This window comes from Adiantum capillus-veneris, chromosome 1, assembly GCF_014529385.1.
Source record: "Adiantum capillus-veneris isolate H3 chromosome 1, ASM1452938v2, whole genome shotgun sequence".
Classification (NCBI taxonomy): Eukaryota; Viridiplantae; Streptophyta; class Polypodiopsida; order Polypodiales; family Pteridaceae; genus Adiantum; species Adiantum capillus-veneris.
The window spans coordinates 87,382,844-87,399,357 of record NC_140931.1 but is presented as its reverse complement, the minus strand read 5'-3'; the positions used below and the strand labels follow the sequence as shown (position 1 = coordinate 87,399,357).

The 16,514-nt window shown below is 45.7% G+C and overlaps 1 protein-coding gene across 1 annotated transcript in view; it reads right to left on the bottom strand.

The window, feature by feature from the left end:
- CBP20 (CAP-binding protein 20) overlaps positions 1-16,042 on the bottom strand; it is a 115,189-nt gene extending 99,147 nt beyond the window's left edge. Inside the window, exon 1 of the mRNA XM_086518332.1 lies at positions 15,885-16,042. Coding sequence (XP_086374458.1) covers positions 15,885-15,902 — 18 coding nt within the window. The 5' untranslated portion in view covers positions 15,903-16,042. The remainder of the gene's footprint in view (positions 1-15,884) is intronic.
- Between the last annotated feature and the right edge of the window lie 472 nt (positions 16,043-16,514).

Below are 16,514 nucleotides of genomic sequence, written 5' to 3'. Positions count from 1 at the left end.
GTATTCCAATTGAAGTGCATTGCCCTATTTTTCAGCGGACCTTTTTGGCATTTTTAAGTAGTCAGTGAGGTTAGTGTATGCATTATTGATATATTTGATGCTTGTGCATGTACATCTTTTATGAATGTGTGTGTAAACCATAGTTACAGGGGACGGGGGGGACGGGCCCTAGGGCCGGGGAACGGCCATAACCGGGCCAGGAACGGCTGGGAAAGCCGAGGGACGGACGGAAAACGGGCCGGACGGGCGGGTCGCAGGGGGACGGACCGGGGACGGCCGGGGCCGGACCGGGGTCCGACGGACCGGACGGGGACGGCAGGGGTCGGCCGGGGTCGGATTCAAAAAAGTGACCGTTTGCAACGGCTCTGTGCAGCCCCAACTGCCATATTTTTTAAGCCTTGGCCCTTGGGAGGCTATAAAAGGCTCCCTTGGGCCTCTTAATACTCATAGTCTCAATGCTCAATGCTCATTCCATTTCCCTCAAGCTCAAGGCTCAAGCTCATTCCATTTCCCTCAAGCTCAAGGCTCAACTTTGAACTTTGAAGCTCTCCTCTCCCTCTTCTACCCACTTTGAAGCTCTCCTTTACTCTCTCTCCACACAAGCTCTCCTCTAACCCTTCTAACTTCTAAGCTCTACTCTCTCGAGTCTCTCCACCATCATGTCATCTCAAGCCAACTCCACTTCTCAAGCCGCTTCTTCTCGAAGGAGGCCCGCCGTGCAAACGTGGTCGTGGTGGGATGAAGTCGACTTTAGCTCGCGTGGCAAAGGTGGCAGTGCAAGACCATGGCCGTGCAAGCTATGTCCATACAAGAGATCGGGTGGTTCAAACAAAGTGCGAGCCCATCTTCTTCATGAACCCGGTCACGAGGTGAAGTTTTGCCCTCATGTAGCTCCCGAGAAGAGGTTGGATCTTCTTGAGAAACTCACGGTGTATGAAGTTGCGGAAGCGGCCAAGAGGGGGCGTTTTGTTGCCGTTGATCCCTCCGCCACGGTGACACCGCGAGAGCAAAGGGAAGCCAACCTTGACGACATCTCTCGAACCTTCAAGAGCCATGGATCTACACCGTCCTCTTCCCTTCCGCATCGCCAAACCACTCTCAACGAAAATTGGAATCCTAAATTGAAGGAAGAGGTAGATAGGTCGGTTGCCCGATTCGTCTTCCACGACCACATTGCCTTCCATGCTTCGCGGTGAGTTTCCCTTGGCATATGCACATTGCAATCTTCCATTTTGTATTCATAATGGGTTATAATTTCTCGACTCTCCATACTAACGCAACATGCTCTATTTTGTGTGGATAGGTCTCCATACTTTCGAACCATGGTTACGAAAATAGGGGAATATGGCTCCTCTTATGTGCCACCTTCATCGGAGAGGCTTCGCACCACCCTTCTTGACAAAGAGAAGCTTGCCGTGGAGCAAGCAGCCCAAGCAACAAAGGATTTGTGGGAGACCAATGGCGTCTCTCTTCTTGTAGATGGATGGAGCGACACCCGCAAGCGGTCCATCCACGGGGTGGTGGCCTACTCTCGGGGGGAGATGTACTTTGTGGAGTCACATGATGCATCCGATAGTGGCAAGGCCGCCGAGATGCTTGCTACGGAGTGGACAAGCACCATAGAGATCACCGGCCCGGAGAATGTCCTTTGTGTGGTTGCAAACGGAGAGGCGTCAAATAGGGCAGCCGGAGCTATCATTGAGGGCATGTATCCCAGCATCCATGTCACATTTTGCATGGCGCATTGCCTCAATAACCTCCTCAAGGACATAGGGAACTTGTCATGGATTTCACCCACCATTGGTGACGCCTCTCGAATTGTCTCCTTTGTGCTCAACCATCAAAAAGTGCGCCATGAATTCTCAAAGAGGAGCCAGTTGTCTTTGCTCAAATATTCAGAGACAAGATTTGCATTCAATTGGCTTATGCTAGGCCGCTTGTCTACATGTGGCGGAGCCTTAAGGGGCCTCTTTCTCAGTGATGAGTTCCAGGCCATGCCGGAGTCTACATCAGCAGTAGGATTGAAATGCCGAGAATGGGCCGACGACGCCGCTTGGTGGGAGGAGGTGAAGACTCTTGACGCCATGGTCAAGCCTATTCTACACCTACTTCGAGTGGTGGATGGCTTGCAGCCATGCATTGGCAAAGTCTACGAAGCCATGGATCGGATGATAGAGGCACTTGAGAAGCTTGTGCCTGACTCTGTTCAGTATGCAAAGATTCATGGCTTGTGTGAGTCGAGGTCAAATGGATACTACTCTCCACTTCATGCGGCAGCTTATGTGCTTGACCCTGAGTTTCAAGGAAGGCGTCAAGAGACCGACAAGGAGGTAAGCAAAGGATGGCGGCTTGCATTGGAGCGCCTTGAGCCTAGCAGTGACATTAGGCGCAAGATTAGAGACGAGCTACTCAACTTGAGGCAAAAGAAGGGCTCCTATGGATGTGTAGATGCACAGCTTGATCGCAACAAGATTGGCTCGGTTTTGTGGTGGGAGGACTATGGAGGAGATGGCCCACATTTGCAGCGCTTGGCTGTTCGTGTCCTTAGCCAAGCATGTACCACTAGTTGCTTGGAACAACTATGGAGTGTGTACAGCCACATTGCCTCTAAGAAGAGGAATCGCCTTGGCGTTCAGAGGGCCAATGATTTGGTGTTTGTGAGCGCTAACTTGCGCATGCTTGCCAAGAGCATCACACACAAGCCAGATCCTTTCACTGAGTGGGAGATGGCACAAGAGAATCCATCTATGGCCGATACTCTTTTGGAGGAGCTAGAGGAGGATTTCGAGCCTCAATGCGAGCCTCCCGAGCCGGAGCCCTCATACGTTGCTGACGACCTCGACTACGACGACGATGTGGAGATTCAGCAGGCGAGCACTTCTTGAGTTTGATTATCATTGATCACTCGACTCTCGAGTCTAGACTCTTGAGTCTACGACTCTACCTACTACATAGCCCTTTGTACTTTTTGTTATCCTTGAGGCCTCAAGCTTGTCCTAAGTCCTTTAGGCTTTTTGACTCTTGAGCCCTTGTGGCATGCACTTCTCATTTTGTATCCATCGATCATCGATGTTTTATTAGCACATTTCAGCCTATATGACTCGTGTTCTTTGGTCTATTTAGTGTAAATTTATGGTCAAAGTGATGCTCTATGTGTGTGGCATGTGTGTAGGTCAAAAAATGCCAAAAAAAACTCTCTTTTTTTTTTTGCCGTTCCGAACCCCGTCCCCGTTTCCTGACTTTTGCCGTCCCGACCCCGTTCCCGACCCCGACCCGCCGTCCCATGTAACTATGGTGTAAACAGACATCCATGCTGACATGCAAGCATGCATGCATACATACAATGCATACGTTAGGAGCTTCTCATGAAGAAAATAATACTGTATCTCTATATACTTGGTTCGACCATGAAACCTCACAATGGTTATTCTACTCTGATTGTCAGAGTAATCTGTGGTCATTTGCTATGGAAAACCAATCTCCAAAAGCAACCTGTGTAACAACATAACATTGCAACCAGTTCGATACTCGGCCTCTGTGGATGATAAGGTATCTGTAGTTTGCTTCGTGCTGCTCCCTGAAATCTCTCCTGTACCAAATAAAAAGGTGTAACCTGTATCGAACATGGTCCAGACTCCATCTGGATCTCCACCCCAAACAGAATTAATCCATCCTCGAAGAGTAGCATGCAGAACACAGAGAGAGAGAGAGAGAGAGAGAGAGAGAGAGAGAGTCTCCTGAACCAACCAACCTTGGCAATGAATAACTGATGCATATACAATGGGGGCAATGGGTTGCATATATACCCACCTAAGTAAATTGCCCTACCCAGACTTTGACAAATAAGTGAAATAAATACCTAAAAGCCAAAATAAATGATGGGATCACATTGGGCAGTTCACGGGAGATGCCATAACTTTAACACCCTCTCTGCAACTCATAGTGGACATCATAGTTTTTTTTCATACGCGTTCGGTTGGCCAGCCGTACGTCCATACAGGTCCGAGTACGGAAGGCGTACGGAAAAGGAATCCGTACAGGCAGCCACCGTGCCAAAAAAATTGGGGGAATTTGGGTCAAAATGCTTTCAACTGCAATATTTTGGCGGCGCGAGCGTAGAGAGTTTGGGCGCAAGTCTCTGTATACGCTATGCAGGCATTGCACGGACTCAAGGAGCATGCGATTTGAATTTCGGCCAGCTCATCCTCTCGCGCCCACAAAGCCCACGAAGCTTAAATCGTCACGCGGCGTGACTCTTTCTTGCGAGAGGTCGAGAGTCAAGACACTGAGCACTCCAAGGCTCAAGCTTCATCTTCCAAGCCGGATTCTTTGCAAGTTTGTAGATGGACCTAACCAAGCGTCCAGAGTGGCAATATGTGCAGCAAGTGAAGGGCCTCCTAAAAGGAAACTGGACTTGCAAATGTATTTTTTGTGGGTGTTCATGGGACGGTGGTCCTTTGCGTATCCGTGCACATATACTGGGCATTGTTGGCCATGGTGTGAAAGGCCCATGTGATGAGGCCCCAACCGATGTTGTAGAGATTGTCAGAAGATTGCATGGTGCTTTTGTAGATGCATTGGTCAATGATTTGGAAGGAGATGCCTCTCAAGCTCAAGGAGATGCTTCAATGAGTAAGCATGCTAAGGGAAGGACTAATGTAAGTGGCTCTTATAAGTCCAATGTGGGGTTCTTAAGCAAGAAGAGGAAGGTTGTACAAGGGGGTTCGGCAAGTGCATTTGACTTGCAACCACGGAGCAAGCAAATCAAGCCTTGCGCAGGTTTTTTCATGTTGAGGATGTTCCTACATGGAAAGTAAGGAGCCCTTACTTTTTGCATATTGTGAAAGCGCTTGGACAAGCAGGTCTTTTGTATGTTCCCCCCTCTTACCATGCTTTGCGCACCACAGAATTGAATGAGGAGTTCAAATGCGTAAAGACTGAGACTGAGATCATGCGTGTGCGCAAGAAATGGAAAAGACATGGATGCTCTATTGTGTGTGATGGATGGTTTGATACTAGTCGCAGGCCAATCATTAACTTTCTTGCATGGCCCAGCAAATGTTGTACATGTATGCTTGTACAATGCAACCATTTGTGTTGGTACTGGGGAGATGATTGAAAGGGAGTGGAAACACATTCTTTTTACCTGATGTGCTTGCCATTGCTTGGACCTTTTGTTCGAGGACATTGGCAAGATTTCTTGGGTTGCAAAAGTGCTTGAGGATGCAACAACGATTGTCACATTTGTGACAAGAAAGTCTACTGTGTTGGCATAGTTTCGGCAACTTTTGCGTACTACTTTATTATGTTGGCCAATCTTGTGGATGAGAGATGCATGCAAGGTATGCGCAAGCTTATGATTGATGACAAATTTGTGAAGATGAAGAGATCCAAGACTGAAAAGGCTATCGAGGTCTCGAACATTGTGTTTAATGCATCCTTTTGGCAAGAGGCCAGGTTGATTTTGAAAATTTGTGCTCCCATTTTGAAAATTCTCTGTTTGGCTGATAGGGAAGGAGCCACCATGGGGATTTTGTACGAGCTTACGGATCACATGGTAGAGCAAATTGAAAACATGCAAGGCATTGATGCTGCAAAGATGAGAGAGATTAAGGATCTATGCATTGAAAGATGGAATATGATGCACACACCGTTACATGTTGGATACATCTTGCATCCTATATGGCGAGGAAGACGGCAAGAAAGTGATGGCGATGTGCATGAAGGATTGATGACATTCTTGGAGACGTACACCGAGGGTGATTTGACCTTGCAAGGCACCTTAATTAGTTTGACATTTATAAAGCTAAAAGCAAGTCATTTGCTCATCCAATTGCAAAAGACCAAAACATGATGCAAGAGGGAATGAAATGGTGGAAACTTTTTGGGGCTTGCACACCTGCTTTGCAAGCTCTTGCTCTAAGGGTGCTTATGTGCCTCTCCATGTGAGAGAAATTGGAGCACCTTCTCCCTCGTTCATACCAAGAGGAGAAATAGGCTACTCTCATCTCATACAGAGAAGCTTGTGTACATACACATGAACTTGGGGCTCATATCCAAAATCAAAGAGCGCGGCTATGAGAGAATGGAGGTCATATTGGAAATGCTCAAGAAGGAACAAGATGAGGACCGCTTGCTTTCCTTGCAAGAGATTCAAGAGGCCATTGTAGAGAGTACTACAGATGCGATAGAGCCTATTTCCATTGTTGGTGCCAGTCATATTGGGACATCATCCTCAATTGGTGGTGATGAGGACGAGGACGAGGACGAGAATAATGGTGATGGTTATGATGATGGCGGTGATGACGGGCCGCTTATGACGATGAGGATTTGAGCTATGGTGAGAGTTAGAGCTCACTGCGCTTGGCCGCCTGCTTATGGTGTTGGACCTGTACTTATGGTGTTGACTTTACAGTTTAGATTCTAGCCTCTAGTCTCTACTTATGTTTTGGATTTAGGAGACTACACTCGTGACTCCTGAATGATTTTTGGCTTGCTTCTCCAGTTCTGACTCCTTTTTGTTTGGAGGTTACTTTATTACTTTGAGGCTCCATGTCTCCACTTTTTGTTCTTTGTCTACATGCCTGATTGACTGATGGTCATTGACTGATTGGTGTACCGTGTGCAGATTGAGCAACAAGCTAGTCTCTAAATTCTAATTTATAAAGTTTCTACGGTTTTGTGTGTGTATAAAGTTTTAAACTGGTGGTGTAGTATGTAGGCTTTTAAGCATCCTATGTAGTAGGCTATTTGACGTGTGGAATTTTGGGTAGTTTGATCCGTACTTATTCCGTTCTTTTGTACCCGTGTGCGTCTGACGTGTGGTTGAGGTATGGAAAAACTATGGTGGACATAAAATGGTGAGACCAAGTTGATGAAGAAGCTACCATGGACACCCCAGCAACAACTGCTTGTTGGATACACCTTAGAAGAATGCCATCTTGAGCATCGACTGCTTTTAAGAAAATTGAATTGTAGACCACACTACGTCCAAGAATCCCCATTCGTGAACTATGAACACATCACGTCCAAAATACTCCAAGAGTTATTAATAGAACTTCTTGCTCAATGAGAAAAGAACTGAGATCATCAAATTCTAGCTTTTCCTTCGTGATTTGTGTGAGTACCAAGCAGCTAATTGAGATCTGGTCAGTGCACTTTTCATCGCCGATGGTTAATCATGAATAACTTTAGTCTTCATAAGAAATGATTGCATGGAACTTTCGGGTGGAAACTTGATGGCAAATAACTGTCCAAGAAGGGTGACTACTCGCATCGTAGAATCCCTATCAAGCATTCCAACGAGCTTGAACCACATATCGTTGGCAGTCTTCAAAATCTGAATGGTTAGATAAATCTCCTTTGTAAGAGATTCCACAATGGTCGACATTGCCTTCACATTACTTGCATCCCAATCGACACACCATTTTTGATACTCGTCATCTTGAAGGCGGGTGTACCTGTTGTTGGGATCCCTCGTAGGACGGGGCTCCGAGCCGTCGACTATGTCCCATAAGCCTTTCTGTGTGAAGCAGAGTCGCATAATCAAGTTCCAATGGGCGTAGTTATCGCCGTTCAATTTGTCGTTGGCACTCAAGCAAGGGGGGGGCCATACTGAAGTTACAAGATCTGGAAAAAAGGGGTTCCTTCTAGCACTCCAAGGGGTGGCCGCAAAGTCCAAGCTATCCACCAAAAACTTTCAAAACTTCCGCTAAAAGGGCTCCAAAAAACTTTGCTTCCTCGTTAGCAAGATGGTTGTTTTTTTCACTTCTTTATTGCCCCTTGCGACCCGTTTTCATTCCTTTCAAAGCGGATCAAGCAGGCCCTAAGATTCCCCTCTCGAAGCTCCAACTTCACATGCAAGTCCACTTGCAGCGTTTTAAAACGTTGGCAGGGAGCTTGTGGGTCGGATCAAGAAGAGAGAGAGTAGGAGGGTTGTCGGCAATGAGGGGGAAGAGCAACGTTTAAAACGTTGGGTCACCAATTGGGGGTGACCGTTGCCATCGCTACCAAGGGGGAGGAGAGAATCGTCGTTGCTATCGTCAAGAGGTGCTGGGGAATAGAGTGTCAAAACGCGAGGTTGAGGGTCGCCTAACTGTTGCAGTCGTTGCCTGGTGAGGGGTTTCCACGGCTAGCATTTTAAAACGCTAGCAGTTAACGCCACCTCAAGACAGAGCCCCACAAACGCTACTACCACAAGATGACGATGACCTTCACCTGCCTTTTAGAACGCAAAAAGAGAGAGAGAGAGAGAGAGAGAGAGAGAAATGAAATGAGAAAATGATATATTAGCGTCAGAATTGGAAGATTCGCATTGATGAGACAACACCCAGAGTAGCCCACTCGTATGCGTTTCTGGTTACATTCAGGTCTCTCACATGTCTATCTACGGCAATTTTGGTCAGCCATCTGGGATTTACATGTGGCTCGTCGTATTTCCTTTTTGCTCTGGATGACTGCACATGCAGGACTTCCAGTTGGGACTTGGTTAGCTTCTATGGGTCACGATCCGTTATGTACTCGCTGTTCTTTGCGTCTACCTGAGTCACCTGCGCACTGCCTTTGGTCATGCTCGTCTTCTCATGCAGTTTGGCTAGCAGTTTGCTTTTTACTTAGCAGAGCTGGTGTTCAGCATGGATTTCTCACTTGGGGATCTGTTTCCTGGTTGATGCCGATGCTCGGACCGCATCTTTTCTACGAGGGCTCAGACACAGATCCAGCTCTTATGCTTACCATGACTGGTTATCGACGAGGGACTTTGGCTATGTTACCACAGATTGCTTGGCAGGGGGATCCTCAGACACGTGATGAAATCTTCTCAATCATCACTAGCATTGCACTCTCGAAAGTTTGGAGAGCTCGTTGTCTTGGGTTTCTTGTCACTCTTCAAAAAACACGATTAGGAATCGACACGCCCAAGTGGACTTGGGTTACGTGCGACCACAAGAAGCAAAAGAAATTATGTGGTTCTTGTGGGTCTTTCCTTGAGTGATACAGAACACTGCCAAAGCTCTGATACCAATGTAAGGTGCAGCGGAAGTGAATGTTGTTCTTCTCAAGATGAGTGATGTGATCATGCTCAAGGTTCCTTTTACTTACGGAAGGAAGAGCCTTCCGTGCTCTTAATGAGAGAGTGCAAGTGATCACAAACAAAGTGAATAGACACTGTGCGTGAAGGTGCTGAGACTGAGAGATAGAGAGAGAAGAATACAACACCAGAGATGTTGTAAAACCCTCCTCCAAGGGCCCTTCTCTCGATGGCGAGAGAAGTCTATTCTATTGATTGCACAATCTGGTACAAGATGTTGATGCAAGGTATGTCTAGGACGGAATCAACGACGACAATGAGAACGGCGAGGACGATGACTCTGCTTGAAAAAAACGCTGGTCTTACTGCCTTAAAATCACTGGTTCTGCTGCCTTTTTACTTGCTGAATTTGTTGGTCTTTCTAGCCAAAAACGCTGGAGTCTATGGCTGGAAACGCTGATGTCTGCAGGCCTTTGAAACGCTGAAGGCTGGTTACAAACGTTGGCTGCTAGTGTCCCAAAACACTAGCATGCATGAGGGGAAACGCTGATCTGTGGCTGAAATCGCCAAGTCTCCAAGGGAATGAAAACGCTTGCTATGATGGTTCTTACTTGAGAAGTTTCCTGTTGAGCGATGCTCCTACTGCCTCTTCTGCCAGAAAGTGCTAGCGCTAGGTTTGCTTATATATTAACTTAGTGAATTTGCCCTACCCAGTTTCCAACAAAAGTCACTTAATAATAATAAGTGAAAAATGTCAAAAATAGGGAAAATAGGTCTATGCACTGTAAAAATGCTCTTGATGGATTCTGATGAAAATCTGATGATCATGATGTGTGCAACTAGAGGATATGCATCTAATCTAAGTGTCTGGACATGTACGGTCTGCAAACAGACTCACAAAAGTGCGAGATCACTTCGTATTCTAGACTGACTCGACTGAACTGAACCCTGGTCATGTTGTAGCTTGTCCACGGACACAAAGGGTTGGATGTGTCACGTGACATTCGGCGATTTTGAAGTTTCTGTTCGTGCTATTGATTTCTCCCTTGGAGTGTCCAAGCCTCTTATAAAAGTCAAGGAGATGAGGTAGATATATATATATATATATATATATATAGAGAGAGAGAGAGAGAGAGAAATGAAATGAAATGAAATGTTATATTAACGTCTTCAAAAGGCCAAAATGACCTATGAGACCAATCAGTTACAAAATAGTGAATCTAATACCATGTCTAGGTACAAAAGAACTAGAAAAGAACTAGAAGTGGAACAAAATACTACTACTACTACTACAATCTAAAACTACGTGGGTGTAGCAGCTGATACAATAGGTACCCGGTAAACTGGATGTAACAGTGTGTGAAACAAAGATGGAAGAAATGGTGAGGATCCATCCTCATCTGCACTCTGGATGTCGAGAGAGTATGGCTCGAATCTTCTGTTGTAGTCTCCGTCGATGCTGTGTAGCTCCTCTCCTCAGTCGCGGTCGTCTGTATCTCTGTAGCTCCAATGCTCGGTCGATGAGAGTGTCAGTAGTGGTCGAATGAGTGTGGGACGAGCTCTGCAGTGGTGGCTGCTCCTCTGGCTGTCCCATATCTAGTGAAAAGAAATCTATAATGTGTCTCTGGGACTGCCTCTCTCTAGCTCTCCCCAGTAAAGTGTCTCTACACCTGTGTAACTCAAGTAGATATAGTCCAAGACATCTCTGATCCTCATAACTCATGACCCTAGATAGAGGACCAAAACCCTCTCTGAATAAGCAGTGGAAATGCCCCCGTATCTCATAGAACACTGTGCAATGACATATGTAGTGCAACTCTGTCTCTGGCTCTCTCTGGCAAGACGCACCGATGGGGTCCCAACCAGCCCTCTCAAGGGTCCCCCCACACCATTAAGATCAAATTCCATAAATGGAATGTACACAGATACAATACCTCTATGTAAGACTCTACTCGACTATATGGATGATGTAGCCACCGTTTACTCTTCCACCTCTGGGGCTGCCTGGACCTGGCCGATGTTGCACCTCAATGTGGACATCACATGGCCTCAAATATGGGATGTCCAGAGCTGATTTGGTGGCCCAAATATGAAGGTAACCTTGACTGAAAACTAATGAACTTCGTCGGCTGCGTACTGCGGCAAAACATGCTGAGAATGCAGCAGAGAGGCGAGGAGAGAAGCTAGGGGCCAAATGTCCAGGGCCCAAATGTGGCCAATACTTTGGCAAAGATGGGGCTGAACTTGGCTGCAGATTCTGCAGTAAATCGGGTCAGCAAAGGGCCTCCTCTGACAGCCACAAGATGGGCTCCTGAGGTCGGCTATGGCTGCTCTTTGATGTACAACCTCCGCAACCTCGGCCTTGGAGCTCAGCCTTGCAGACCCCCAATGAGGGCGATAGTGGCAGAAGAGATCTCGCCCAACAATATGTACCAGCAAAAAGGAGGCTGGATGAAGATCACTACAGCCCTGAAACCCTGATCCTCTATTAGTCCCCCACGTATGTTATTTGAGTAGCCGATCAAAACCGACAAAACTGATCCACTCCTAGGGATTGACAAAGTCAAGCTCAACAACGTCCTCGACTAACTCTGAATCAAAGGGGAACTCTTTAATAAAGCGGCAATGTTTTGGATATTTCCAAACACATCATACTTAATACTTGTCCCAAGAGAACAGATCGTTCGTCCACCGAGCAACACCAACCAAAAATGCAAAGATGACGGTTGGACTTGAGCCTGATGTTTGTGTAATCTCTCTTCTAGGTTCCTCAAAAGAGCTCTACATAGTATATGGGAAAATTCAAGACAACGAAGCACCCATCTTCTTCGACCCAGGAGCAATAGATCACTTATTTTCCTTTGACTTCGTGAAAAGTCTACGGGTTGACTATGATCAAGTAGGCTCAAAATTGAGGCCGAGCTTGCTACTAGAAATGCTATAAAAGAAATGCACCACCCATTGGTTCCTTTTCTATTACTATCCAAGGCTTTCACGAGTACGATGACTTCCATACTATAAGGTTGGGAAATTCTGCTTGCCTTGGCATCATCAGGATGACGCTACCATCACCATACAACAAAGAGCCATTACACTGCAACAGATGGAAACTAGGAACCCTCCTAAACAGATTGACAAAGGACTCATCCGCTTGAGCTTGTTGAAATTGTGTTTGTTTGTAAATAAATGAAAGACACTTGGTTAGAGAATATTGTTGCATGTCTAATCTTGTTTGGACCTGCTTGAAACTTGTTTGAAGTTGATTGGTATTGATTGACCTGTTTAATTCTGTTTGGAATCTATCAGAACCTATTTGATCTAGGTAATCAAGCACTCATAGGATAGACATGACTGCAGACGTAGAGACACATCATTTGGACAAATAGCTCCAACCATTGAATGAAGAGTTGCAACCAGAGCGAAGGGGTATGACTAGTTGTCGAAGGAGTGTGGCTCTTGACAAAAAGGCATGTCTCTAGCACAAAGAGTCGTGACCATCCAAGTGTAGGGGTCCTCCTTGGTTAGTCACTTTTCGTATTCGCAACCATGAGAAAGTGTATGACGCAACTAAGTCACAATCGTGAAAACTTCACTTGAGAGAAACTGAACACAATGAAAGAGAGAGGTAGCGAGAGATAAGAGAGATGACATCGGATGTAGGGTCCCAACCATCCTCAAGGGCCCCCTTGCTCTGTTGCCATAGCAAGTATTTGCTTCTTATTGTTTGCACAAACTGTTACAATGGCTGAATGCTGAATACTGAATGCTTTATGCTGATAAACTGCAACTGCTAGGCTGATGCTGATACAAAAATGCTAGGGCTGATCTGCTACAAAAATGCAAGGGTGCTGATGTTGCTGAGGATGCTAATGCAAAACGCTAATGGCTGAATCTGACAACGCTGATCCTGAGGATGCACTGCAGATGGCTGATCTGTTAACACTGGTCTAGACTCTGATCTGCTAATGGCGATGAGACTAAGGGCTGAAAACGCTGGTGCTTGGTAATGATGGAAAACGCTAGAGATGGTGTTGGGTATTAGGCCCATGCAAGGGGTACTGGGTTCTGATCATCTAAGGGAGAGCCCCAAGCTCGCATAAATAGGAGTCTGATGAGGAGTAGAGCAGTACAATACTTCCCACGATTCCACATTTTAAAGCGTTTTTATTTTATAATGAACTACGTGACTTTAGAGACTGTTTACATGCCTAAATGACTTATGAATGCTTTGTACAAGAGGGTATGCGCTCTAATGATCTTTCTCGACACGCATGTCCTCAAAGAGGCTCACAAAGTGCCAGACTAGATCCCTAGGCTTTACTTAACTAAGAACGGTAGCAGATTAGCACAAGCTTGTCCACGTCGCATATGTACATGTGATAGCTTTTGCATGTTGCTGCCATATGACCAGACCTATAAGCAAATAAAGTGTCCTAGGAGCCCAATGAGGAAAACTCTATTAAATGTCTCCCTTGTAAATAGTAGAAAGAGAGAGAAAATGTGGTGAATAGTTTACCAAAGAGGAGTTAAGGATAACGCTGATAATGGAGGTTCAACCGCCATCAGACGGAGTGAGACCCTCACCTAGTAAAACTTTGGGGCTCCTCCCAATCTTTGTAATGTACGACCAGTATTTGGGCATGACACTTATGGGAGAGAGTTAGTGATGTCGACTACGTTTGATGAACAAATTAGAGACATTCTCGAGCTCTCTCACATGAAGGAGAAAACGTTCATTGTATGGGATGAAAATCATCGGCTCCATGCGTGGAAAGATTGGGCATTGCGGGAGCAACAGGATGAATTCTCTACACCAAAGGTTGAGTGCACGATTGTGAAGTGTGACCCAAAGGAGATGGCGGAGTTTCTGTTAGTGCTCGGTATGATCAACAAGTAAGTTTCTTTAGACTTCTATTGGTGCACTTGAGTTATCAATTGCTAGTAAAAGTTTGCATTTAAAATAGTGGCACGAGTTCATGTGCCTCACACCACTGCCCACCATGACATATTTATGATGCAAAAATTAGCGCTTTCCAATCCACAGTCCTTATTGGACAAATTCAATGAAGAATATAGGGCAAAAGCTAAGAGGACACTTTGTGGCACAGCAATGAACATATCAAAATGGCTTGGACTACCTATCTGTAGAAATTGAAGAATGCTCCGCTGCACTGCTCTGTGCTATGACCTCACCTGCCTGATTGATGTCCGAAAGCGAGCTCTAAATCAACCTCTTGCTAATGGAGAGATATCCACAATCCCGATATGAGGCCTTGCTTTAAAGGCTGCCTGGAGATAGTTTGTAAGCTCTAGAGTGGAGAGCCAAGGCTGCTGGGAGATAGTTTGTAAGCTCTTGAGTTGAAAGCTTGATCCCCACCACACCAATGCATGGAGAATCGATGAGGTAAACAAATACCCTCTCATGCTTATGTTTGGAAGTGAAAAAATGGTGACATTCATAAAGAAGAGGGCATTGCTACGAGGCTCCTCCCGTAGACCCATTTATGTGAATGATGATCTCACAAAGCTACAAGCAGAACTTTGAAAGGCTTGCATGTCCCAAATCATGCAAGAGGGCAATAAGGCCTTTTATAAAGATGAAAGGGATCGTCATTGATGGGAGGCCACTTGCATAGAAACTCATAGCCTATAAGACCGAGGAGGATACAAAATTGAAGCTCACACTTGTTGTCTGAAACTGTGACGGACCACGATTCCTCATGCACAAACCCCATCTGGTTGGGGGAGGGTATGGAGAGAAGAGCCATTGTCCTATTGACAAAAAGACAACAGAGCCAAGAGAGTCCTCCATCAGTTTCAGGGGTTCCAATGGGAATCAAAATATAGAAGGATCGCATGAAAACACTGCTCTCCTAGAAAAGGTCGGGCAGTATTGTCACTCTACTCAGACAGGAGCTACATGACATGCTAAGCGTGCTGAACGGAGGTGAGGCAGCAAGGTATACGTTGGATACTACTGTCTGATACAAAGGTTAACCACATTGCCATATGCTACTTCTTCTGAAGGGGTCTACATATGCTAGGTCCTGGATGGACAGCCATACACGCGTGGGACAGGGCAGAGAGGAGGGGATGGAGGCAGTGAGGGGAGATCGAGACAGACAACAATCCACAGACCCGGTCACCATACTCTATACTATCAGGAGACATTGTTAGGTTTGCAGAGTAGTTTCTGAAATGCAATTCAGTACGCACATGTTTCTTACATGTACAGTAAGTAAACAAGCAACATGTAAAGGTTACAGCCTTTAAGACTTTGAGAACACTTTAATAACAGAAGCACAAAAGCTTAGAGCCTAAAAAAATCTGTAGCTGTAATGTCAGTCAAGAAAGACCATTCTAACCAATGCACAAGTTCTGCTCATCAAGCACAATAAGCCGTTTCTGTTAGAGACAAGTGTCTCTCGGTGCTTCCACTCCAATTTTTTCTTCAAATATACATTGTTCGTCCATTCTGTAATAGACAGTGCTCTCCCAAATGTCTTAACAGGAGAACCAATCCGCACTTGTTGTTATTGTGCAGCAACATGGACCACAAAACAAACAGATGCCCATGGAAGCTTGTTACACAAGAATGCCCAATCGTGACATGTCTTTAAACTTTTACAACGTTTCAATTCAGCGTATGCCCTGAGTCAATTGCGCTATGCATGCCTGTAGCTTGGTGCAACGACGCACACAGAAATTCAGAAGCTTACGACTACAAAAGAAAAAAAAAAAAAAAAACAGAGAGAGAGAGAGAGAGAGAGAGAGAGAGAGAGAGAGAGAGGTAGTGAAACCTGCCCAAAACTACCCACCACACACACACTTGACGAGAGAAAGAGAGAGAGCGCACCACAAAAAGACTCGCCATAGCCCAAGCTCCACAGTCCCACTGGCTGGCTTCTGAGTATAACGTGAGCTTGCGCGGACCGAAGGAGAGCGGGTGCTTGCTGTAATTCTGAAAGTCCTTCCTAATAACTCGTTAATCACATGGATACAGTTTGAATATTAACCATTAACCCTTGGGCGGGGGCGGGGGCGGGGGGGGGGGGGCAACAAAAGACATAAATTTGTTTAAGAGCGGCAGAATTGGAGACATAAACCTTGGAAAATTTTAGAATAATATGGACAAAGAATAAAACAAGAGATATTTATTTTGAATCAAACAATTGAATTAAAAGAAAAAAGGAAAATACAACCCAGGCTCAAAAGGAAGAAATGCCAAGAGCTTTCATTCATCTATAACATGGCGGAAGGGGGAGCCCTTTACACTTGTCGAAATGTGCGACATGAAGGTTAAACTCCAAAACTGAGAGAAGCCCTTGTGCATGCGATAAAGAGGGAGAGAGGAAAATTGAGAGAGACCGTCGTAGGCGACCGGCCATACTAGTTATTTCTCTTCTCTATCTCTATATATAAAATGACAAGAGCTCATCGTCCGCCATGTATCTCTCTCTCCTCGTGTCCGAAGGACAGGTCACTC